The 24,740-nt window shown below is 46.1% G+C and overlaps 1 protein-coding gene across 1 annotated transcript; it reads left to right on the top strand.

Annotated features, from left to right (window-relative positions):
- The first annotated feature begins 482 nt into the window (after positions 1–482).
- LOC142575047 (uncharacterized) lies at positions 483–7,048 on the top strand. Its single transcript, XM_075684014.1, has 2 exons — positions 483–549; positions 6,063–7,048. Exons 1-2 carry the CDS (start codon positions 483–485, stop codon positions 7,046–7,048), a joined length of 1,053 nt encoding a protein of 350 aa, XP_075540129.1.
- Positions 7,049–24,740: the final 17,692 nt, after the last annotated feature.

Raw genomic sequence — 24,740 nt, 5'->3', positions numbered from 1 at the left:
GTAGCTCGGCTAAACTGTTTCGAAGTATTTTGTTTTCTTCTACTATTTTCTTGTACTCTGGGTTTTGTGTGATTAGTGTAGGTGTATTCTTAGCATTGGCAGTGGGAGATGCGACTTGCGCCCAGCTCACCTGATTATTTTGTGGGGTGCTGCATGCCAGTAGAATCCCTGGTGACTTGCTTCTTGGGGCCTCCTCCTTTTTTGTCTGATCTTGCTGCTGAGGCACCTTGGGTCGGGATGCCGACCGTCTCCTCTGGCCCGGCGGCCCGGAACAAGATCGGCTCCGCGACGGCGAGCGGGTTCTGGAGCGGCTGCGACGATCCATGGCCGGAAGAAACTCCAGCTCGGAGTCCTCGTCTTCGATGGTGAACCACCATAGCTGGGTCTTTGTTGGTTTCTTTGGCCGTGGTCTTGATATCTGCCTGACTGGCTTTAGTCTTTTGGGACATTGGCGGTCACCCGTTGGATGATCACTCCCACAAATGGCGCATTTGGGGGTGCACGTGCGTCCATCGGCAGGCTCCCGCACCTCGCACGAGCGGCACACCTGTACGTCGGGCTGTGGACATACGTCGGTGCGGTGGCCCACGGTGCCACAGGTACAGACAGCTCACGCCAGCCGCACTGCATTGTAGCCAGCAAAACTGAATGTGCAGGCTTTAATGGACTCAGGCGCAGGCGCGACCTATTTAAGAATGTAACCTGACTCGCCGGAAATGACACCGCGCATGGACGGCATGACTGAACACGATCCAGCGAGGCGTAACAAGACCACGCGAATGAACCTCCGTGAGCCGGCAGAAACCACAGGGATTTAGCAGCAGCACCTAGCAGCGTCTTTCCCTAGGCATACAAGTACCTATCTGGGGGCAGGGAGTACGCCACTGGCCCACGTCACATCCGGTTTGCCTCCAAACCGGTTAAAGCCAGCCTGCGGGGAGACGCTTCTGCCTAGAGCACGACCTACTGGAACTCCTGACCTGCACAGATATCCGGCTTCTATCAAAAAACACATGTCTTGTAAATGTTTTTCTTTTTATGTATGCTGTACCTGAATGTACACTTGCTTTTCTTGTAGCCCTCCCCCCCCCTATGTAATGCCCTCCTTCGAGGGCCTTTAGGGGTATTGTAAATAAAATAAAATAAATAGAAGCTTCGCCATGGCCGGTCTCGAGGGGTGCGCGCGCTTCTCTTCTTACGGCCTTCGCAATGGGTTCTGTTTCCGCCTCCCACCGCACCGCGGTGGGGTCGCCACTGCCCCACTGCTCCGCCGCTGCGACCGCCGTTCACGCGGAAGGAGAACGCGCGCCCGCTCCAAGTCCGTCCCGCGTGAGTGGCAACCGTCAGGTCCTGATATTTCACCCCTATGCATTATGCAAAGACCGCGCAATCAGCCTCTTCGAGATGACAGCTAAGAGTTATAAACAACAGAATAACTACCGCGCGCCATCGCGTGCTCTTCTTCAGTATGACTGCATGGTCGCATGAGGCTTTGGTACACTCACGTCAACACTTTCTACCCGTTAAATTTGGAGAGAAACAAATCTATCAGCCTCTTCAGTTTGCCTACTGACGGGTTTTAACCAGTGTGTTGAATTATAAGCGACCTGAAGCGTTTATATGACAGATTCCTAAGAATTCCGAAGCGTATAAAATATAGCTCCTGAAATCTCAAGCACTGTCGTTTTTGTTTTGCACGAAAGCGTATTTGGCATGAATTCATGACGCTGGACGGATTCAGAGAAACGAAAACAAATTTATTCACAGCTAAATTCAAGGTGTCCAATGCGGTGCGCTCAGATCCATAACTTCAATAGTCTCCATAACTTCAATAGATCCATAGTCTGAGTAGAGATGCTAGGATTCTTAGCAGAATAGTCATCTGGCAGCTCTGGCACAGCACCAGGCAAAAGTTTTCTGATGCGGCACCCTGAAACGTTGTCACTCGCGAGGAAATGCGGACTGCAAACCACACGCGATGCCGACTTGTCGTTGAAGACGAAATTTTCTCTGGAGATGTTTTTGAGCCACTTTGCAAACAGTTCTAAATCACTCGGGAATTGATGAAAAGAAACGCCCTGAGTCTTACCCAACTGCGACTTGCAAAGCGGTACGTAGCAGTACACCATCGCCGCGTTGGATGATCAACGGCGGGCAATAAACACCGTCGCACACCAAATAACTTAATCCGTGGACGAAACGGGTAGAAACGTGCACCAGCGCTCACAACACTAAAGGCCACGCTGCCTGCCGTCACACAATGCGATGAGAGCACTCCCCATCCAAGGGAGAAATATGCGAGGCTCGAAAAAAAAAGCAAGCGCAGACGAACAGTGACGTTTGCGCTTCGCACATAAGAGGGAAGTCAAGCTGGCAGGCTTTTCTGCACATTGTTAAGATCGGCGAATTCGGACCTTGGGAGGATTCTTAGAAAACCAACGTAAAGGCGGATGAGTCGGAATTCAAGACATAATTCGACACGCAGCGGTGACAATGGCGTCGTCAGGTAGCCGAGTCAGGAGACGATACCCCCTATGCCTGACAATGTGGCGTGAAAAAGAAAGCAATGAATATGGCGGCATTGAAACATATGAATCCGCCGCGATGGCTCAGTGGTTGGAGTGCTAAGCTACTGAGCCATTTCTATAAAGGTGAAATTCTAGAAGCCCGTGTACTGTGCAGTGTCTGTGCACACGTTGAAGAACGCCAGGTGGTCGAAATTTCCAGAGCCCTTCACATTGGCGTCCCTCATAGCCCTATCGAGTCGCTTTGGGACGTTAAACCACCATAAGCCATTCCATTAACCTTCGCATTAACTAAATTCTCTACCAGCACTTAACTTCAGCATGGACTATGAGACATGCAAGAAATTGACCGAAATACGACCTTCGGCATTTCAGACGGCAACATCTGTCATTTCCCTGTCATACCTTTCAGGAAGGAGAGTGATTGGACCTTTGATGTTTCTATGGTTCGAATTTTTCTATGAAAACTCCGTTCACGTGTGAACTTATTGGCTGACATGTAGATAAACCATTTGCTTTTTTCTTTCGTTTCGGTTATTCGTTGAACATGAAGCAGCTGAAAAACAGCACGAAACCAGGCGATCACCGCCCGCCGTCGCAGAAGCAGGCGGGCAGAGAGCGGTCCCTAGCAGTAGGGTCGTCGCGCCCCTGGCGGCGGCGAAAGGCGTAACTCTTGCAGAAAAACTCCCATTGCTTCCGCGGCGAAGGCGAAGGCCGTAAGAAGGAAAGCGCGCGCTCCCCTAGAGACCGGCCGTGCTTGCGCCCACTTTCGTTCTACCGACGGCCGTAGGTGGCGCTTTCATAACCTATTCGTCTGCCGAAACCTGCCATGAGTAACTACTTAAGAAGAAAAAACGAAATCAGGAAAGAAACCATTTATGATAACTCAAAGGGAAGCTCTTTACTTTTCGAAGCGAGATCGGGATGCCTTAGAACACGCACCTATAAAGCGAGATATAAGAAGCAAGGAGAACCATGTGCTTGCTGCGGTAAAGCTAGGGAAACGACGGAGCATATTTTATTAGAATGTGAAGACGTCTATCCAGCGGTCGATTTAGACACCACTGGCCTCCTTGAAGCCCTTGGATTCAGCGGGAGTAGTGGTAAAGCAAACAGGTCCACAATAGATATTAGTAAGAGGCGATTGGAGGATTGGTGGAAGAAAAGTAGGGAAACGACAAAAGACGGAGACGCACAAAAGCACAGTTCGCAATAGGGGACCAGAAAACTTGGACGTGGTAGTTCATAGGTTTTTTTTTTCTTTCATTGGTTAACCTAGGTAGGATATTAGGCAGCATAGTAGCAAGAGCTTGGTGGCGCAACCCACCGCCCCGTTCCAAAGGGGACGCTCATAACATCCATCCACCCATCGTCTGCTACTCGGTGGGGCGTGCGTCTATTTGTCGTACAAAAATCCCTCACGTGACCTGATCCTAGGTGCCTAGGGACATCATCGTTTAGGGATTTTTGAGAAGGCGCGATGCTTGCGCCGAGCGAGGCCGTGGCGTGTTCGTCCTCGGCGTGATCGTTCCATATCGTTCTATGGACCGCGCGTTGTTCAACATTGCTCGTGTGATCGTGTATGCGTTGCTTGTGTGTTCGTTGTAGGTTCTGTGTTACTTGGCGGAAAGCCGTGAGTAGTGGCGGTGCGGCAGTGCGGCTTTGGCCTCGGTGAACTCTGGCACTACAGAATCTGCGTTGTGTGACGCGTGCTTTCTTGAGAACCCGGCGGTGGTGACAACTGAAATATCGAAGTGGCCTAGCGCCTCGGCAGCGAAGTTCTGCGAACCGCGATGTGGCGTCGCTGTGTCCGACTTTGCTTAACGACATCGAGGGATGTGCTGCTCGATGCAAGTCATGTAAATGCAACTGCGTCGACCGCCCACTGTTCAGCGCTGAATGTGTGTTTGGTGTGCTGTGCTTGAAACGAGTAGTGCAGCCGTGCAGCGGGGGTGGCGGAGGAGCAGAGTGGCTTATGGTATGCGCGTTCACAGACATGTGCTCCCGTCTTGGTCTCATTAGCGGCTGTCGCGGGATTGTGGTGTGTTAGCTCCTTGCCTAGTATGAAATTTTCGACGCTAACACACAGCATGTCCACGTTTTCCCGCGCTATACGTCATTTGCATGACGGCCGAGTTGAAAATTAGACATATAGTGTTCTTTGCGTTTTTGTATTGTAAGTTACTTTCTATTGCGGAACTTCTGGGAGTCTTATTACGCAAGGAGTGCGAACGTAAACATAAACACATATGTGCGTCTGGAAATTTTAATTACCCATAATACCCTTTACGACTGATAAGTGGGCTACACGGCCTGTGTGAATCAGCTACCGTATGTTGCGACGCTCTTTCGTGCGGTAGAATGATGCATGGTGCGCGTTTATTTCTGTACTGTTGTAAAAACCATTTGCTTATTCACTCAATACAAATGTACGGCTTGTTCGCCGCAGTACAGCTTAGTTACGCGGTGAAGCATACTGAAAGTGGTTAGGGGGCCGCTATCAGCCAGCATAGTATGTCTACTTAGGCGACCTGAGAGGCGGCGGGTGCGCGATTCTATAATTAAAGAACTCTTATTATGTCCAGTCACAGTGGAGATCATTAACTGTAGCACCAAAGTAGTGGACCACTACCAGAACAAAGGCATGTAGTATGCCCATCTCAATTGTGCTTATGCCAGTCTTCTATTTCACAGCAATTGCTGCTATGGGCTAACTCCCCTGGTTGCTCTATGTTTACTGGTGTCGTCACTGGAATTACCGAATTTCTTGCTAGAATATTGCAAATAAAGCTCTCATTGGCGAGGATTCAAACATACGATCAAAAGAGTGGCAATCCACAATTCTGCATTTCAGACACTCTGCTGAAGGTGGGCTCGGCGGCTGTGCACAGACGCAGATCGCTAATCCATTCACTCTTGTCATGCAGGTGTTTCAGCGCGCATTCGTGCGCCTGTTGCTTCCCGCCCTAGTGACGGCTTCCCTGGCAGCCCCGCTGCAATATCGTGCTTCGTCAGGTGAAACTGACAGGTTTGCCTGTCACCCCTCCCTGATGTGCGCCCCTGCATTTTCAACTGCACCGCCCTTCAAGCCCCTGGATTTCGTCGGGAGCGGCGGATCTGCGTTTTCGATGACACCGCTACTGAAGACGGTGGTGCTCGATGCAGCGTGGACGAAACTGTCGTCATCGACATCAACCTTACGGTCAACTACAAAAGAGCAGGCACTACCGGTGGCGCGGTGTGGGCTCGGCGGCTGTGCACTGACGCAGATCGCTAAACCATTCACTCTTGTCATGCAGGTGTTTCAGCGCGCATTCGTGCGCCTGTTGCTTCCAGCCCTAGTGACGGCTTCCCTGGCAGCCCCGCTGCAATATCGTGCTTCGTCAGGTGAAACTGACAGGATTGCCTGTCACCCCTCCCTGATGTGCGCCCCTGCTTTTTCAACTGCACCGCCCTTCAAGCCCCTGGATTTCGTCGGGAGCGGCGGATCTGCGTTTTCGATAACACCGCTACTGAAGACGGTGGTGCTCGATGCAGCGTGGACGAACCTGTCGTCATCGACATCAACCTTACGGTCAACTACAAGAGAGCAGGCACTACCGGTGGCGCGTTGTGGGCTCGGCGGCTGTGCACAGACGCAGATCGCTAAACCATTCACTCTTGTCATACAGGTTGGTAAAGCTTACAGTGTTTTTTGTAAGAAATCTAGCAATTATTTCCTGCTTCAGCTGCCGAGCCCGCTCTGCTGCCTTCTTGTCGCTCTTGAGTGCTCTCATGTAATTCGTGCTTTGTTGATGATGTCGGGCGATATCGAAAGCAACCCGGGGCCGGACTCCAACGCTTTACTAGTTGAATTGAAGAAGTTGTCTGCTAAACAGTCGCAATGGATCAGTCAGGTTCAAGACCTGAAAGTTCATTTATTGTCGACGGACAAAGCTATTGCTGATATGGGCAAACGCATGACTGATCTAGAGTGGCATTATGAAAATATTGTCTCCCTGCGCTCTGACTTTGAAACCGTCAAGACGTCTACCGCTCAAGTGGCCACCGTGGTACACAGGCTTGAAACGCGTATTGATGACGCCGAGAACCAGTCACGACGCAATAATCTTATTTTTTATGGCCTCCCTGAATCAACTGGCTCAGAGGCGTTTGCCCAGACCGAGCAACTTATCATCAAGCACTGCCACGATCATCTGAATATTAGTATCGAGTTGAAGGAAATTGAGCGCGCACATCGTCTCGGTCATCGCACAGGTACTAACCGCCACGGTCCTGTCATAGTAAAATTCACCTTCCATAAAACAAAAGAATTGATTCTTTCTAACGGCCGCAAGTTCAAAGGAACCTGCTTCAGCGTTGGCGAGGATTTCGCTCGTTCCGTACAAAACGCTCGCAGGCACCTCATCACTTTCGCGAAAAGCAAATCATTACCTTTTTCCTTGCGATTCAAAACACTGCATATGGGCCATAAGCGCTACGTCTACGACGAGCAAACGCAGTCTGTCAAAGAAATAATATAGCAATTTCTCCGTCGTAAAAATTTCTGCTACACTCTCAAGCCCAAATGTAACATATCATTGTCTGTAATCTTTGCCAACGCACGCAGTTTCCTTCCCAAACGTGACGCTTTTTCCAACCTTGTTTTATCATCCAACAGTAATATAATGGTGATAACCGAAACGTGGCTAACAGAAGATATAACAGATACAGAAATACTAGCCGACCTACCGGAATTTCATATATACCGAAAGGTTCGCAAAGGCATGAGGGGGGGGGGCCGTGTATTGATTGCTGTGCACCAGCAGTTATCGTGCTCCGTAGCCAAAAACATCACTTCTGATCTTGAAGTATTATGGCTAATTATTCATGCTTTCCCCCATACTATCATTCTAGGTGTTTGCTACAGGCCTCCAAATAATATTCCAGATTTCTCATTTAAACTTAATAACAGTTTGAGTGACCTTAGTAATCAACACCCGCAAGCAGAAGTCCTCCTTTTTGGTGATTTTAACTTTCCTCAAATAGACTGGAGCAATGACGTCCCCATAACTATGGGCAGTGAGCCTGCCAGAGATTTTGTGGATTTCTGCCTTAATTTCAATTTAACCCAGCTTGTATCGGAACCGACACGCGTTGCACTGAGCACTTCTAGCATCTTAGATCTCATCCTAACCAGTAATCCGGAAAGCTTATCATCACTAGAATATCTACCTGAAGTCAGCGACCATAAAGTAATTCACGCCACATTTTCGTTTCAACCCGCAAAACACCATTTAGTCAGCAAAACAATCCGCCTGTAGAGTAAAGCTAATTATGATGCAATTAATAGTGATCTGAGCACATTTCTTCCTACGTTCGTGAGGTTATGTTCTACGCGCTGTAATAATGAAAACTGGTCAATATTTAAAAATAAACTAGGTGATCTCGTTGATAAGTTCATACCGAGAATAACGTTCCGCGGAAATCTTAACAAGCCATGGTTCACTAAAACGCTTAAGCGACTTGCAAACAAAAAAGAAACGTCTCTTCCGCTCAGCAAAACTAAACGGACACCCCTCTGCTTGGGAGAAATATTTTGTGGCCGAGGACGATTATCTGAGGGCTATACGGAAAGCTAAATTCTCCTTTTTCCACGATGAACTGCCTAAAATGCTTACGAACAGCCCTCGTCAATTTTGGCAAATAATAAACCCTCAGGAGGCGCGCATGATCAGCGTGTTAAATGCACATGGTGAAGTGGTCAGCGACAGCGAGTGTGCGGACATTTTTAACGCAGCCTCTTTCTCTGTATTTACTAACGAGACTTCAACTCCAGATCTTCCCCACATCTACTAACATAACTGCGCGTATGTGGCCAATTATATTCTCGGCAGACGGAATCACTTCGATTATTGATAACATCAAGCTTTCATCGTCAGCAGGTGTAGATGATATTAATTCCAAACTCTTAAAAAATATTAACCATGTATCTGCTGCGTACCTAACTTTGTTGTTTTCGCAGTCACTCTCTACAGGCACCTTACCATCCGACTGGAAAGTGGGCAAGGTCGTTCCAGTCTTCAAATCAGGCAACAGAGACACCCAATTAAATTATCGTCCTATGTCATAACTAGTGTCCCCTCCAAATCATGGAACACGTCATATACTCGCATATCATGAACTTTTTAGACTCAATCTGTTTTTTTCACCCTTGTCAGCACGGATTTCGAAAAGGTTACTCTTGCGAAACACAGCTGGCAATTTTCCTTCACGACGTGCATGTTAACCTTAACAATAACCTTCACACTGACGCCATATTCCTGGATTTTGCAAAAGCATTTGACACATTTCCTCATGAACGTTTGCTGCTGAAATTGTCTCAGTTAAATTTACACCACGACGTACTAAAATGGATAGAAGCATTCTTGACTAACCGCTCTCAGTTTGTTTGTGTTAATAACCATTATTCTAGCAGACTCCCCGTAACATCAGGCGTCCCCCAGGGATCCGTCTTGGGACCACTTCTTTTTTAAATTTACATTAACCATCTACCAACGCATGTATTATGTAACATTCGCATGTTTGCAGATGATTGTGTAATCTACCGCTAAGTTACTAACACATCTGACCACACACTCATCCAGAAAGATCTCAATAATGTACAAGAATGGTGTAATCGCTGGCTAATGAACCTAAATCCTAACAAATGTAAACTCGTGTCCTTCACTCGCAGCCGTAACCCCCTCACGTTTACCTATTCCATTACTGATGTTCCAATAGAATCAGTACAATCATTCAAATACCTCGGTGTCATCCTATCTTGTGATCTGTCCTGGCGCTTGCGCGCTACTAACATAATCTCAGCTGCTAATTGATCACTGGGATTTCTTAGGCGACAACTGCGTCATACCCCACAACAAGTAAAAGCGTTGGCCTATAAATCATTTGTAAGATCGAAACTTGAGTATGCATCTCCCATCTGGAATCCGCATCAGATTTATATCATAAATGCACTTGAGGCTGTGCAAAATCGTGCTACTAGGTTCATTCAATCTTCATATTCATACGATATCAGCATTTCATCGATGAAAGCGCAATCTGGCTTGGAAACGCTTTCTTTCCGTCGACAGGTTGCCACCCTCTCTCTCTTCCGCTCATTTTTTTCAGCTCCCTAAATCACCCACCGTGCATCACGCCCCCTTCATACATATCTCATCGCACCGGTCATCCGCTTCAAGTTGCACGCGCACGTGCCCGGACCACCACTTTTCAAGCATCATTTTTTATTCGAGCATCAAGGGACTGGAACGGCCTTCCACACGCCATCGCAGCCATCACAAACCCATCTGCCTTTACTGAAGCTAATTGTCACTCATATCTCAACATGAACGCCTGTTTCTAATGTTTATTTTATTATCCACCCCTTATGTAATACCCTCTAATGGGGTTCTTAAGGTAATAAAGTGAAGTGAAGTACAGTCGTGGTGAATACTGATCCCGGAGAGCGTGATCTAGCCAACAGGTGCCATGATTGGCTAACACCTGCTCAGTGTCTGCGTACTGTATATGGAGCTGGCTTCCACACCTTCAAGTTCTTACACATCACCTTCCCACTTGTGAACGCAGTCCTATGTTAAATTTTCTTCTTACATGTGATGACAATGATTGGGTGCATCTGCTTCATTAACCTTCTTCTACTGCTTGGCTTCTCAGATTTACTGGATGGAGCTGTTGGTGTCTTGTTTTCCTCAAGCAAAGCGCGAGACCTAGCAATGGGTAGCCCAAATATAAATTTGAGAAAAGCAAAAGAAATTCAGCAGTAAGAAGCTAGAGGATTGTTTTGGTGTAGATCAGTGGCTAAGTCCGAATATGAAAAAGGAGGAAGAAAAGCCAAGTCTTTGCACTTCAACACTTTGAGGCACAACTCCCACAAATAAATACGACTCTTACTTATCTTACTTTTTTAAGGAGATTACCAACTTGCATTGGCAAGTGTTCACTTCAACAAACACTGCAAGAAGTAAGCTTCCTGCGCATATTTCACCAGCTGCTGCATCACTGTTTCACATTATGAGTGAAACTGCAATTTTCTTTATGCCACAAGTTGCCCAATTTTGTGTTTTGCAGTACGATGTTATAAGTGCTATTAAGACACTTAAATACTCATGAATAGTAGCAGAGAGAAAAAAAGTAAGCAAGCAGTGGCTTTTTGTGCGTAGACTATGCATACACCTGATACTCTTATGGTCATTTTTTCTCTATCCGCTAAACCATTCTAAACAAGAAAAGTTTATACACAATTAGTTTAAACACAGACCACAACTAAACCACAGGTATCGTTGGTAAGCAAAGTATATTTATTCGGTGACATTTTCTGCAGCCCTGCTATTGGGCTTTCCTTCCTTTCTTTTCAGCTGTGCAGGTTCATTAAGAAGTGATGATACAGTTTGACAATTTCAATCGTTGAAACCCTTAGCGAAACCTCTTTCAAGCTGTTTTTTTCTCGGTTTCAGACTCTGCACATTGCATTTTAAGGCGTGTTTTCTGTGTTTGTTGCTTTTTCTTTATGGGTAGGGCATTTCAACATCTTTTACACCAGTTCAAGTATGTGGTGCCATAGACTGTTCATAGATGGAGTCTTGCCCTTTCATTCTGTACAATATGATGTCGGTTTTTGTGTCCAAGGCCGTTTTACAGCGTGATTGTAGCATTCTGCTAAGTTTTGCTTCTGTCACCCAAGCTTGAAAGATTGCTACCCACTGCTGGTGGCAATACACCATGTCACATTTCTTTTTCAATAAAAGAAAGTTTGTCACTTATCCTGTGCACTGGTTGTCTTTTGTCTCTTTGAATTGCAATGTTGCTTATATTTGCTCTTTTGTTGCATTTCAGACTAGGAATGGCTATCATAATTGACCTTTAACCATATTGCACACAATGTGGATGATATGTAATTGCAATATATGGTCACCATAAATATAATAGAAGTTAATAATTCAAGAATAGTGCCTTTGTATGGTGTTGCAGCCATGAATTGGGGCTATAAGGTACCAGCACTGCAGATAGTACTGCTTGTGCAGAATATAGTTCAACTCTACTACTTTCAAACATCATTGTTTATATCTGCATTTGTAGAGCTCCAGTTTCTGTGAACAATAGACATCTGGTGGAAGAGTGGCTTGCACCTGCAGTTGGGTCCAATGAATAGCCAAATTTCTGCCCGTTTTCATGTTATTAGCATATTAGTAAAGGGAGTCGTTCTTATAGTAGCCTGTTTGCCCAGTGTAGAAGCCACTGCGGGTGTCAGGATCTTGTACACCACTTCAGCTTTGCAGGGGACACAGCATCTGGCACATAGTTTGTCACAGACCATGTCTTTGGGGCAAGTTTGGTTTACTCACTTGCAAAGAGAGAACCAAGCTTGTTGGATATGAAGTAAACCGCCTGTATACTTAGTGGCCTTCTTCATTTCGTTTGACATATGTGGTTATAGCAACGTTTGTTTTAAGCACTTCTTGTCCAGCAGCGGTCGTTTGCTTTTGAGACACTCAGGATAGCCTTCAGCAAGCTGGACAGGAATAACACTGAAAAACCAGCAGATGTAAATTCTCGCACTTATCATGCGAAGCTTCGTACAGTATGATGAGGGCGTAAATAAATGAGGGGGTTCCTCAAGGCCTTCTAGCACATCTTTGGAGCAAGATGATGTATAGCACTTTTTTGATCGCATGCTATAGGTTTATCAGGTGTGGCCATGGTTGAAGTGCAGTGCAAGGTCAAGAAAACAGGCGTCTATGAGCAGCACCCTGGTAAAGGAGACTCTGGGAGAACTAGTGGGAAGCGTGTTGAACATCTGGTTGACCCAATTGCTGGCTCCATCAGGCAAAGTATGATAAAGTGAAGGAAGTCATCAACACATCAGAAGGTTTTTACATATAAACACTGCGCTAAGGTCATAACATGCCAACAAGTCTTAGTGCGCAGGCTATACACGACCAACTACATATGCCTTCTGTTCGGACATTGCTCATTGTCACTAACAAGGATGGAGTGGACAAAAAAAGAAGAGCAGCTCCATTCATTTGGTTTCACTGGTAGCAACAGTGTTTTGTAAGTGGAGATTGCCATACTCCCCAATGCCTTCTTGGGTGACATCAGCAAGGACCAGCTTGAGGCAAGGGGTAATAGACGTCTTTACAAGGTAAAGATGCATGCATGCATGCATGCATGGAGATCACATTGTGCCCAAAAAGTAGGCACTTCACAGGGGCACTGGAGAAGGAACAGGTTAATAACAGTGGGCAAAGACAAGCTACTAGACACCCAACACTGTTGCCATGTAACGACCTCTGAAACAATCCCCCTTAAAGAGGAAACCATCTTTGTGTATCCATAAAGAGGGCAGATGGGCAAAGCTCCTTCAGTAATGCTGTCAGCTTCAAAAACCCATTTTGCATATCGTGAATGCTTCCTTCTTAAGACTTTGCTGGGTGCAAGCATTCTACTGTCCAAAAGCTGTCATTGAGAGCACTGTTGGTTTGGTGGCAATAAAGTTCAGAAGCAATTGCAACAAACCTTCTTTTCTATTTGGCCTGGATGCTCACGGTGCTTATGAAGCAGCACCATGACGCAAGCAACTTGAACGGATGCCTCCAAGCCCTTGTTCGTTTATCACACTGTTCTGTTAGTATGAACCACGAGACTTGAAACCAACAAGGTCTAGTTCGGCACTCGCATGGTTACTGCGGAGGATCCATAAAAAGCACAAAAACAGAAAACTCAAGGGAAAGGATAAAGCCCCATTTAGCACTTAGTATTGCTGCAGCCCGCCCCCCTCTTTTATTTTGTCTGGTCGTGCCACATCTCTTTACTATACATAGCCATTAACTTAGGTGATGTTCCCAATCAGTGTCCAATCTTTATATACACTACGTGCTGGTTCAAAGAGGTTCGAAACACTGCAATGGAAGCTTCAAGTAGAAAAGGTACCTGGAAGAAAAAAAAACATGTGCTGCGACCATTTCGGCAACATCCTGTCCCTTTAATAAAAATTGTGCTTCCATATTAACTTGAGCCCTCCAGTTTAGAGTAAAGTACCAGTGCACTTATGAACAATGAATCAATTCTCAAAAAGCTTGTGCAGTCCAGCCAAAAGCAGGGGCAAGAATCCGCATTGTGCTCCTGCATTGAAGGTGAATAACACGTACCATAACGGCGAATGTGCTTTAGTAAGCTTCCCTGCAATATGAATTTGTAATGTACAAAGAATTGTCAATGAAGCTTTCCACGAGCACAGATGCACTTGCAAATTATGTCACAATTGAAAATAATGAGCACAGTGTAAACCTATGTGCCCTTTCCACTCTTAGTATGCTTTACTGCACGATGCTTATTTACACCCCTGTATTGCGGTGTAGCAAGCTACAAAAGAAACTTTGCAGAATTAGGATTTTAGGATTATCTTTCTCGCAATACACTAATATTTCGCGGTGAAGCCTAAGCAATGTACTGCGGTGAAGCATACTAAAAGTAAAAAGGGGCCACTGTTACTGGACATAATAAGAGTTCTTTAATCATACACTCGCGAACCCGCCGCCTCTCAGGTCGCCTAAGTGGACACACTATACTGGCTGATAGCGGCCTGCTCCCAATTTAGTATGCTTCACCGCGTAACAAAATGTAGTGCGGTGAAGAAGCCGTACATTTTTATTGAGTGAATATACAAATTGTTTTTACAACAGTACAGAAATAAACGCGCACCATGCATCAGTCTACCATCAGTCCCGTCTCGTTGCTGTTTGGAACCGAAACTTCGACTGGTCGCTACAAAAAAGACTACAAATAATTACCTGTCGCGCTCTGAAGTAAATGAGGTTTCGTGCCGTGATTACTGGGTCATTAACTACTTATTAAAGCAGAAAAACCACGTGGATTTTTTTGTGTCAGTACTCTTTTATGACAAGCCCCTGTAGCTCAAGACACCAATAAAGTCACGCCAGACAGAACTGCATACGGCACTCCATAATAGTCCCTTAAAATGTTAAAGCGGCACTGGCAAACTGCAAACAACCGCCTACTGCGGAAGCTTTCTGTTTGGTGCAATTATGAGTTTCACAAGTGTTGCACTGAGCGCGAAGCTAAAGCGCGGCGATAAAATTACCAAAATTTAGTACATAGTACGTTAGGCCAGCTGCAGTGATAAAGTCGCCTAGCCTTTAAAATGATTTTCCGATGCGCGTATTGCGCCCCAAGAAGCCGCGCGTGCGTCTATTTGTCGTACAAAAATCCCTCACGAGATCTGATCCTAGGTGCCTAGGGACAGCATCGTTTAGGGATTTTTGAGAAGACACGATGCTGGCACCGAGCGACGCCGTGGCGTTTTCGTCCTCGGCGTGATCGTTCTCTGGACTGCGCGTTGTTCAACATTGCTCATGTGATCGTGCGTGCGTTGCTTGTGTGTTGGTTGTAGGTTCTGTGTTACTTGGCGGAAAGCCGTGAGTAGTGGCGGTGCGGCAGTGCGGCTTTGGCCTCGGTGAACTCTGGCACTACAGAATATGCGTTGTGTGACGCGTGCTTTCTTGAGAACCCGGCGGTGGTGGCAATTGAAATATCGAAGTGGCCTAGCGCCTCGGCAGCGAAGTTCTGCGAACCGCGATGTAGCGTCGCCGTGTCCGACATTGCTTAACGGACATCGAGGGATGTGCTGCTCGCTGCAAGTCATGTAAATGCAACGGCGTCGGCCGCCCACTGTTCAGCGCTGAATGTATGGTTGGTGTGCTGTGCTTGAAACGAGTGGTGCAGCGGGAGTGGCGGAGGAGCAGAGTAGCTTAAGGTTTGCGCGTTCACAGACATGTGCTCCCGTCTTCGTCTCATTAGCGGCTGTGACGGGATTGTGGTGTGCTAGCTGTGGTGTGCCCAGTATGAAGTCTACGACGCTAACACACAGCATGTTCACGTTTTATCCGCGCTATATGTCATCTGCATGACGGCCGAGTTGAAAACGAGACATATATCTGTGTTCTTTGCAAGTTCTGCGAGTCTTATTACGCAAGGAGTGCGAACGTAAACATAAACACACGTGTGTTTGTGTGAAATTTTGAATTACCCATAATACCCTTTACGACTGATAAGTGGGCTACACGGCCTGTGTGAATCGGCTACCATATGTTGCGACGCTCTTCCGTGTGGTAGACTGATGCATGGTGCGCGTTTTTTACTGTACTGTTGTAAAAATCATTTGTTTATTCATACAATACAAATGTACGGCTTCTTCGCCGCAGTACATTTTAGTTACGCGGTGAAGCATACTAAAAGTGGGAGGGGGCCGCTATCAGCCAGCATAGTATGTCCACTTAGGCGACCTGAGAGGCAGCAGGTGCGCGAGTGTATAATTAAAGAACTCTTATTATGTCCAGTGACAGTGGCCCCTTTTCACTTTTAGTATGCTTCACCGCAGTACATGGCTTAGGTTTTCCGCGAAATATTGGTGTATTGCGAGAAAGATAATCGTAAAAAGCCTAATTATGCAACGTTTCTTTTGTAGCTTGCTACACCGCAATACAGAGGTGTAAATAAGCATCGTGCAGTAAAGCATACTAAGAGTGGAAAGGGCACATAGGTTTACACTGTGCCCATTATATGCAATTGTGGCATAATTTGCAAGTGCAACTGTGCTCGTGGTAAACTTTATTGACAATACTTCGTTCATTACAAGTTAATATTGCAGGGAAGCTTACTAGAGCACATGCGCCATTATGGTACGTGTTATTCACCTTCAATGCAGGAGCACAATGCGGATTCTTGCCTCTGCTTTTGGCTGGACTGCACATGCTCTTTGAGAATTGATTCATTGTTCATAAGTGTGCTGGTACTTTACTCTATGTTCCTATGGGTGGGCAGCGAAACCGGGACGAAGGACGAGAGGAAGTACACAACACGAGCGGAAATACTGTATGAAATATGCATCAAATTAACCGCGAGATTGTAGAGGCCTACTTCATGCATGCGAACTCAGGCGCATGCGTCAGCGAGCCTTCTATCACTATACAGGATAAAGAAGCTGATTTTTTGAATGGCAAGATAGCCTAGCACCCTTGTAAACATCATTTTACACGTGTTTACATTTTCTGTATATTATAGTCCGTTGCTTGAAATAATAAACCAGTTGTTATTCTGCGCTCGTGTTGTGTACTTTCTCTCGTCCTTCGTCTGGATTGCGCTGTCCACCCATAGGAACATGTTCAATCACCAACTCGCCCAGCTTGCCATCTTAATTTACTTTACTCTAAACTGGAGGGCTCAAGTTGATATGAAAGCACAATTTTTATTAAGGGGACAAGATGTTGCCAAGATGGTTGCAGCACAGCTTTTTTTCTTCCAGGCACCTTATCTACTTGAAGCTTCCATTGCAGTTTTTCGAGCCTCTTTGAACCAGCACATAATGTATATAAAAATTGGGCTCTGATTGGGAACATCACCTAAGTTGATGCCTATCTATAGTAAAACGATGTAGCACGACCACATAAAATAAGAGAAGGGGTTGGACTGTAGCAATACTAAGTGTTAAATAGTGCTTTATCCTTTCCCTTGAGCTTCCTGTTTTTGTGCTTTTTGTGGATCCTCCGCAGTAACCATGCGAGTGCCGAACTAGACCTTATTGGTTTCAAGTCTCGTGGTTGTTACTAACAGAACAGTGTGATAAACGAACAAGGGCTTGGAAACATCCATTCACGTTGCTTGCCTCATGGTGCTGCTTCATAAGCACCGTGAGCATCCAGGCCAAATAGAAAAGAAGGTTTGTTGCAATTGCTTCTGAACTTTATTGCCACCAAACCATCAGTGCTCTCAATGACAGCTTTTGGACAGTAGAATGCTTGCACCCAGCAAAGTCGTAAGACGGAAGCATTCAGGATGTGCAAAGTGGGCTTTTGAAGCTAGCAGCATTACTGAAGAGGCTTTGCAAATCTGCCCTCTTTATGGATACACAAATATGTTTTCCTCTTTAAGAGGGATTGTTTCAGAGGTTGTTACATGGCAACAGTGTTGGGTATTTAGTAGCTTATCTTTGCCCACTGTTAATAATCTGTTCCTTCTCCAGTGCCCTTGTGAAGTGCCTACTTTTTGGACACAATGTGCTCTCCATGCATGCATGCATGTTTAGCTTGTAAAGACGTCCATTGCCCCTCGCCTCAAGCTGGTCCTTGCTGATGTCACCCAAGAAGGCATTGGGGAGTATAGCAATGTACACTTAAAAAACACTGTTAATACCAGTGAAACCAAATTAATTGAGCTGCTGTTCTTTTTTTGTTCACTCCATCCTTGTTAGTTACAATGAGCAATGTCCGAACAGAAGGCATATGTAGTTGGTCGTGCATAACCTGCGCACTGACTTGTTGGCATGTTATGACCTTAGCGCAGTGTTTGTATGTAAAAACTTTGCCTGATGGAGCCAGCAAGTGGGTCAACCAGCTGTTCAAGAGGCTTCCCAGTAGTTTTCCCAGAGTCTGCTTTACCAGGGTTCTGCTCATAGATATGTTTTCTTGACCCTGCACTGCACTTCAACTATGGCCACACTTGCTAAACCTATAGCATGCGATCAAAAAAGTGCTATACATCATGTCGCTCCAGACTCGCGACATGTGCTACAAGGCCTTGACGAACACCCTAATTTAACCACGCCCTCATGATACTGTGCGAAGCTTCCTGCCCAGCTTGCTGAAAGCTATCCTGAGTGTTTCAAAAGCAAACGACCGCTGCTGGATAAGAAGTGCTTAAAACAAGGGTCGCTATAACCACATATGTCACACGAAATGAAGAAGGCCCCTGATTATACAGGCGGTTTACTTCATATCCAGCAAGCTTGGTTTTCCCTTTGCTAGTGAGTAAACTCAACTTGCCCCGAATACATGGCCTGTGACAAACTATGTGCAAGATGCTGTGTCCCCTGCAAAGCTAAAGATGTGTATGAGATCCTGACACCCTGTAGCGGCTTCTACACTGGGCAAACAGGCTACTATAAAAATGACTGCCTATACTAATATGCTAATAATATGAAAACGGGCAGAAATTTGGCTATTCATTGGACCCAACTGCAGGTGCAAGCCACTCTTCCACCAGATGTGTATTGTTCACAGAAACTGGAGCTATACAAATGCACATAAAGACAATGATGTTTGAAAGTAGTAGAGTTGAACCATTTTCTGCACAAGCAGTGCTGCCTGCAGCGCTGGTGCCTTATAGCCACAATTCATGGCTGCATCACCATGCAAAGGCACTATTCTTGAATTAATAATTTCAATTATATTTATGGTGGTCATATATTGCAAATACATATAATCCACAGTGTGTGCAATATGGTTAAACGTTAATTATAATAGCCATTCCTAATGTGAAATGCAACAAAAAGCAAATATAGGCAACAAAGTGCAATTCAAAAAGAACCAGTGCAGAGGATAAGTGACAGACTTCCTTTTATTGAAAAAGAAATGTCACATGTGTCATGCCACCAGCAGTGTGTAGCAATCTTTCAAGCTTGGGTGACACAGGCAAAACTTAGCAAAATGCTACAATCACGCTGTAAAACGGCCTTGGACAAAAAACCGACATCGTATTGTACAGAATGAAAGGGCAAGACTCCATCTAAGAACAGTCTATGGCACCACATACTTGACATGGTGTAAAAAATGTTGACATGCCCTACCCATAAAGAAAAAGCAACAAACACAGAAAACACGCTTTAAATGCAATGTGCAGAGTGAAACCAAGAATAAACAATCCGAAAAAGGCTTCGCTATTGGCTTTCAACGATTAAAATTGTCAAGCTTTCTCATGACTTCTTAATGAACCTGCACAGCTGAAAAGGAAGGAAGGAAAGCCCAATAGCAGGGCTGCAGGCAATGCACCGAATAAATATACTTTGCTTACCAACAATACCTGTGGTTTAGTTGTGGTCTGTGTATAAACTAATTGTGTCTAAACTTTTCTTGTTGAGAATGGTTTAGCGGATAGGGAAAAAATGACCATAAGAGCATCAGGTGTATGCATAGTCTATGCACAAAAAGCCACTGCTTGCTTACTTTCTTTGTCTCTGCTACTATTCAGGAGTATTTAAGTGCCTTAATAGCACTTATAACATCCTACTGCAAAACACAAAATTGGGCAACTTGTGGCATAAAAATTGCAGTTTCACGCATAATGTGAAACAATGATGCAGTAGCTCGTGAAATATGCGCAGGAAGCTTACTTTATGCAGTGTTTGTTGAACACTTGCCAATGCAAGTCGGTAATCTCCTTAAAAAAGTAAAATAAGTAAGAGTCGTATTTATTTGTGAGAGTTGTGCCTCCCAGTATTGAAGTGGAAAGACTCGGCTTTTGTTTCTCCTCTTTCATATCCGGACTTGGCCACTGGTCTACACCGAAACAACCCTTTAGCTTCTTACTGCTGAATTCGTTTTGGTTTTCTCAAATCTATATTTGGGCTGCCCATTGCTAGGTTTCGCGCTTAATCAAAGAATTGATCAATGAAATGAATGATTTCTCAAAGAGCATGTGTAGTCCAGCCAAACGCAGGGGCAAGGATCCGCATTGTGCTCCTGCATTGAACATGAATAACACATACCATAATGGCGAATGTGCTTTAGTAAGCTTCCCTGCAATATGAATTTGTAATGTACAAAGAATTGTCAATGAAGCTTGCCACGAGCACAGATGCACTTGCAAATTATGTCACAATTGAAAATAATGAGCACAGTGTAAACTTATGTGCCCCTTCCACTCTTAGTATGCTTTGCTGCACGATGCTTATTTACACCCCTGTATTGCGGTGTAGCAAGCTACAAAAGAAACGTTGCATAATTATGCTTTTTACGATTGTCTTTCTCGCAATACACTAATATTTCGCGGTGAAGCCTACGCAATGTACTGCGGTGAAGCATACTAAAAGTGAAAAGGGGCCACTGTCACTGGACATAATAATTCTTTAATTATACACTCGCGCACCCACCCCCTCTGAGGTCGCCTAAGTGGACATACTATGCTGGCTGATTGCGGTCCCCTCCCACTTTTAGTATGCTTCACCGCGTAACTAAACTGTACTGCTGCGAAGAAGCCGTAGATTTGTATTGAGTGAATAAACAAATGGTTTTTACAACAGTACAGCAATAAACGCGCACCATGCATCAGTGTGACATACGGTAGCTGATTCACACAGGTCGTGTAGCCCACTTATCAGTCGTAAAGGGTATTATGGGTAATTCAAAATTTCAGACACACATATGTGTTTATGTTTACGTTCGCAGTCCTTGCGTAATAAGACTCCCAGAACTTCCACAATGGAAAGTAATTTACAACAGACAAACGCGAAGAACACAGAAACATGTCTCGTTTTCAACTCGGCCGTCATGCAAATGACATATAGCACGGAAAAACGTGAACATGCTGTGTGTTAGCTTCGTAAACTTCATACTAGGCAAGGAGCTAGCACACCACAATGCCGCGACAGCCACTAATGAGACCAAGACGAGAGCACATGTCTGTGAAGACGCAAACGGAGCCCCTAAGCTATTCTGCTCCTCTGCCACCCCATCTGCACGGCTGCATCACTCGTTTCAACTACAGCACAGCAAACACACATTCAGCGCTGAACATCGGGCGGTCGACGCAGTTGCATTTACATGACTTGCAGCGAGCCGCACATCCCTCGATGTCCGTTAAGCAAAGTCGAACACGGCGACGCCACATCGAGGTTCGCTGCCAAGGCGCTAGGCTACTTTATTATTTCAATTGTAACCACCGCCGGCTTCTCAAGAAAGCACGAGTTACACAACGCAGATTCTGTACTGCCAGAGCTCACCGAGGCCAAAGCCGCTCTGCCGCACCGACACTACTCACGGCTTTCCGCCAAGTAACATAGAACCTACAACCAACACACAAGCAACGCACGTACAATCACATGAACAATGTTGAACAACGCGCGGTGAATAGAATGATCACGCCGAGGACGAACACGCCGCGGCGTCGCTCGGCGCCAGCATCGCGCCTTATCAAGGATCCCTAAACGGTGTTTTCTCTAGGTGCCTAGGATCAGGTCACGTGAGGGATTTTTGTACGACAAATAGACGAACGCCGAACTACAGTGGCTAGAATGGGGAAGTGTGACGACCAGCACGCAGCGCCTACGAGACGCAGTGAAGCCGCCCACAAGGGAGCCGCAAGGGGGCGCGCGCTGACGTTTAGACGTCGCCCGGTGCGAGTAGCGCCGGCTCTGCTGCTTCAGTAACGCCACTTGCCCTGATCTCTGGGAAGTAGTGCTCGTTTCTTTTTCTGCTGCAGCAATTTCAAAATGTAGAAGAGCGCACGCACAAGCCACTTGCCGGCTGACAGCCTAGCTGTCACTTTACACTCAAACTATTGAGAAACTGAAGAAAGTAAGGGCAGAACTTGAAGAGGGCGTCCTCGCCGACCGGTTACACGCCCTTCCACCAAAGCAAATAGTTGCTGTTATGCAATGCTTAAGCCGCTCGCCAAAAATCATCAAAATGTATGTAGTACAATCCGGACTGGTTGCTGGATTGCGTAATAATGATAATGAACAACCCGAGGTTCGACGAGAATGTCGGGCGGGAAGGCATACTCATCCTCCCAAGCAGAAGCTGTTTGAAGGTGCACATGCGGAAATACAAGGATGGGTTTGGCATCAACCCTGCTGTTATCACAGGCATTGAAAGAAGGACAATATCTATGGATGAATTCAAGTGCCACGGCGGCCTGATTGTGGACGAAATGGAGCTGTCAGAGTTCTTGAATGTTGGCGCAGGAGGGAAAGTGGAAGGACTGGTGGACTTGGGAAAATTTCACATAGAAAAATGACAAACATCTTCGCTGCAATCACGGTCTCGTGATCATGTTTCAGCCTTTCACTGGTTCCTAGTTGGCACCAGATATTCGGCATTTTCGCTTCCAGGGGAGATGTGAAGGCTGTGCGTTTGTGCAAGATCTTAACAGAAGCCGTGTAGCTCGCAGAAAAGGCTGAAGGTAGATTATATCACGGCGGACGGAGCTTCATGGAACCGCTGAATGTGGCGCCTTTTTGCGATTTCTGGCTCCTCGACGTCCAGAAAGCCATCTGCACCATATATCCTGTTGGCACTGGAAGACGCCTCTTCGTTTCGGATTTTCCGAACCTGATAAAATGTGTTCAAAATGGTCTTTTTAAAGCAAGGTACAAAAGGCCTAAAGGTTCTGTTTACACTGAGCACATCAGAGCAGCACACATAGAGGATAAGTGTCCACTTACCTTTAAAGTGATGCCGAATATCAATCTTGCTCACGTGAGACCTAAGAACTTTGAAAAGATGGAGGTAAACCTGGCATTGCACATTTTCATTCCGTAGGTGCTGCAGGGCCTGTTTTTCTACAAGAAGTAATTAAAGGAGCACTGGGGTGACCCCGTACCAACTGAAGCTTTTGTTCTGCTGATGTGGAAGCTAGTAAAAGCAATGACAGCACGGATTTCACCTGAGGGGCTGAAACCTGACTCTGCACATCAAATGCACGTCAAGGATGTATTAGACTGCTTAAACCGATGGGAGGCTCACACGGGAAGGTCACTGGCCGGATGTCCTCCAGCAAGCACTGCCAAGGGACTAAGGGTCACCCTTCAGGCCACGCTTGATCTAATGAAGTACCTTCGTGAGAAGCTTGGCTTTAAGTAGCTGCTGACGTGCCGGCTGAGCCAAAACTGCCTAGAGAAATTGTTTGGTATCCTTAGACGATTGTCTGGTGGCAATTTCAAAGCGCCCAGGAATGGCAACTGCCAAGGGGGCGATCTGACTTTTCTCCTCAGTGGTGAGGATGGAAGATAGTGGATAGTGGATGGAGGATAGTGGGAAGGTAGAAGAAGCTTCTCACATTATAAAGAAGTCAGCAATGCTCCCCGACCATGAGTACCCTGAAAATATGAGCGATCCGCGGCTAATCTTCTACATGGCAGGATATGTTGCACACAAAACAATCCTGAAGACTGCGTGCAAAGACTGCTTCGACGAGCTCCTTGTTTCCGCCGACGAAGCCAACGAATAGCTGGCATCAAGTTCTGCGGAGCCACATATACCCTTCTGAGAAGCTTTTCTCATATGTAGACGCCCTTGAAGCAACTTTTTAGTGTGGTTCAGTTACAACGAGCTGCACAGTGACATCTTGGAAAAGGTTGTCTTCTGCCTGCAAAAAAAAAAAAAAATGACGCCATGCTAGGCTGTGCACAGCATGGCCCCAACCTCGCCAACCAGGTTACAAAATTTTTTTTGGTCGCCCGTTTGCACTTCTACACGAAGGCACTCAACGAAGAGAGCGCGTCTTCCCGTGAAAAGAAGGACCTGAAGCTTATGCGCGTCACTTATTAAAGGGAAGCTGAAAGGTTTTCCAGAAAAAATGAGTGAACATCTGTACATTATGGTTTTCAACTCTCCGAATTCGAATATCGTATCGAAATTGAGCGAAAGAAAGCGCAAATATATTTTATTTCGACGAAAAGTGCAGCAGCGGACACGCCCAGCTCGCGCGTCTCGTTACCGCCTGTGATTGCTCAGTGCGCCTCGTGACGTCAACTCTGCCGCTGCCGACCGCTGCCGCTACACATGAAGCGCGGTGCCAGGTAGTTTGGTGCTGTTTTTCTGAGACGGTAAAGGAAAATTTAGAGAGGCTGCGTTTTTCTGAGGAGTTCGGCGTTACTCCCTACATGTACGAGCCGATTGCGAAGAGCCGGCCTCTCGAAGAAGCAAACGATGCTGGTGCGAGCAGTGCTTTCAACGCGAACGAAAGCAAAGTCTTCGGATCTCCTCGTGTTGGAAATGCTCTCTGGTGAGTATGTTTTTTGCAAAGCGATCTAGTGATCTCGCCGATCTTTCGCCGATCTAGTGAGCTCGTTTCCGGTCAAACAACTGTAGTGTTGTGTTCCTGCATGCCTCCTCGTGGAACGTAAGCGGGGATGCGATCGTCGGCATTTGTGCGCTGTCCTAAGTTGTCGGCAATCTACAAAGACGGTTTAAACGCGTGAAAAGCTTCCCGGTTCATGCAGTACGTGTAGTGACCTTCATCTGTTGACTACCACTCACGTTGACTACCACGCACGTTGACTACCACTCTACCTACACGCAGACGCACCAACAAAGGAATGCAGGGTCGATCGAAGCAGATTACGATGGCACGCACGCAGAAACAAGCGCGGTCAGGCACGGT

Source organism: Dermacentor variabilis, chromosome 3, assembly GCF_050947875.1.
Source record: "Dermacentor variabilis isolate Ectoservices chromosome 3, ASM5094787v1, whole genome shotgun sequence".
Lineage (NCBI taxonomy): Eukaryota > Metazoa > Arthropoda > Arachnida > Ixodida > Ixodidae > Dermacentor > Dermacentor variabilis.
Note: the sequence above shows the minus strand (reverse complement) of the source record. Positions and strands in the feature narration are given on the sequence as shown.

Coding starts and splice junctions, on each gene's coding strand:
- LOC142575047 (XM_075684014.1), top strand. CDS start 483: ATGGCGCATTTGGGGGTGCACGTGCGTCCATCGGCAGGCTCCCGCACC. Junction 550..6,062: donor CTCGCACGAGCGGCACACCT/GTACGTCGGGCT, acceptor TGCTCGATGCAG/CGTGGACGAACCTGTCGTCA.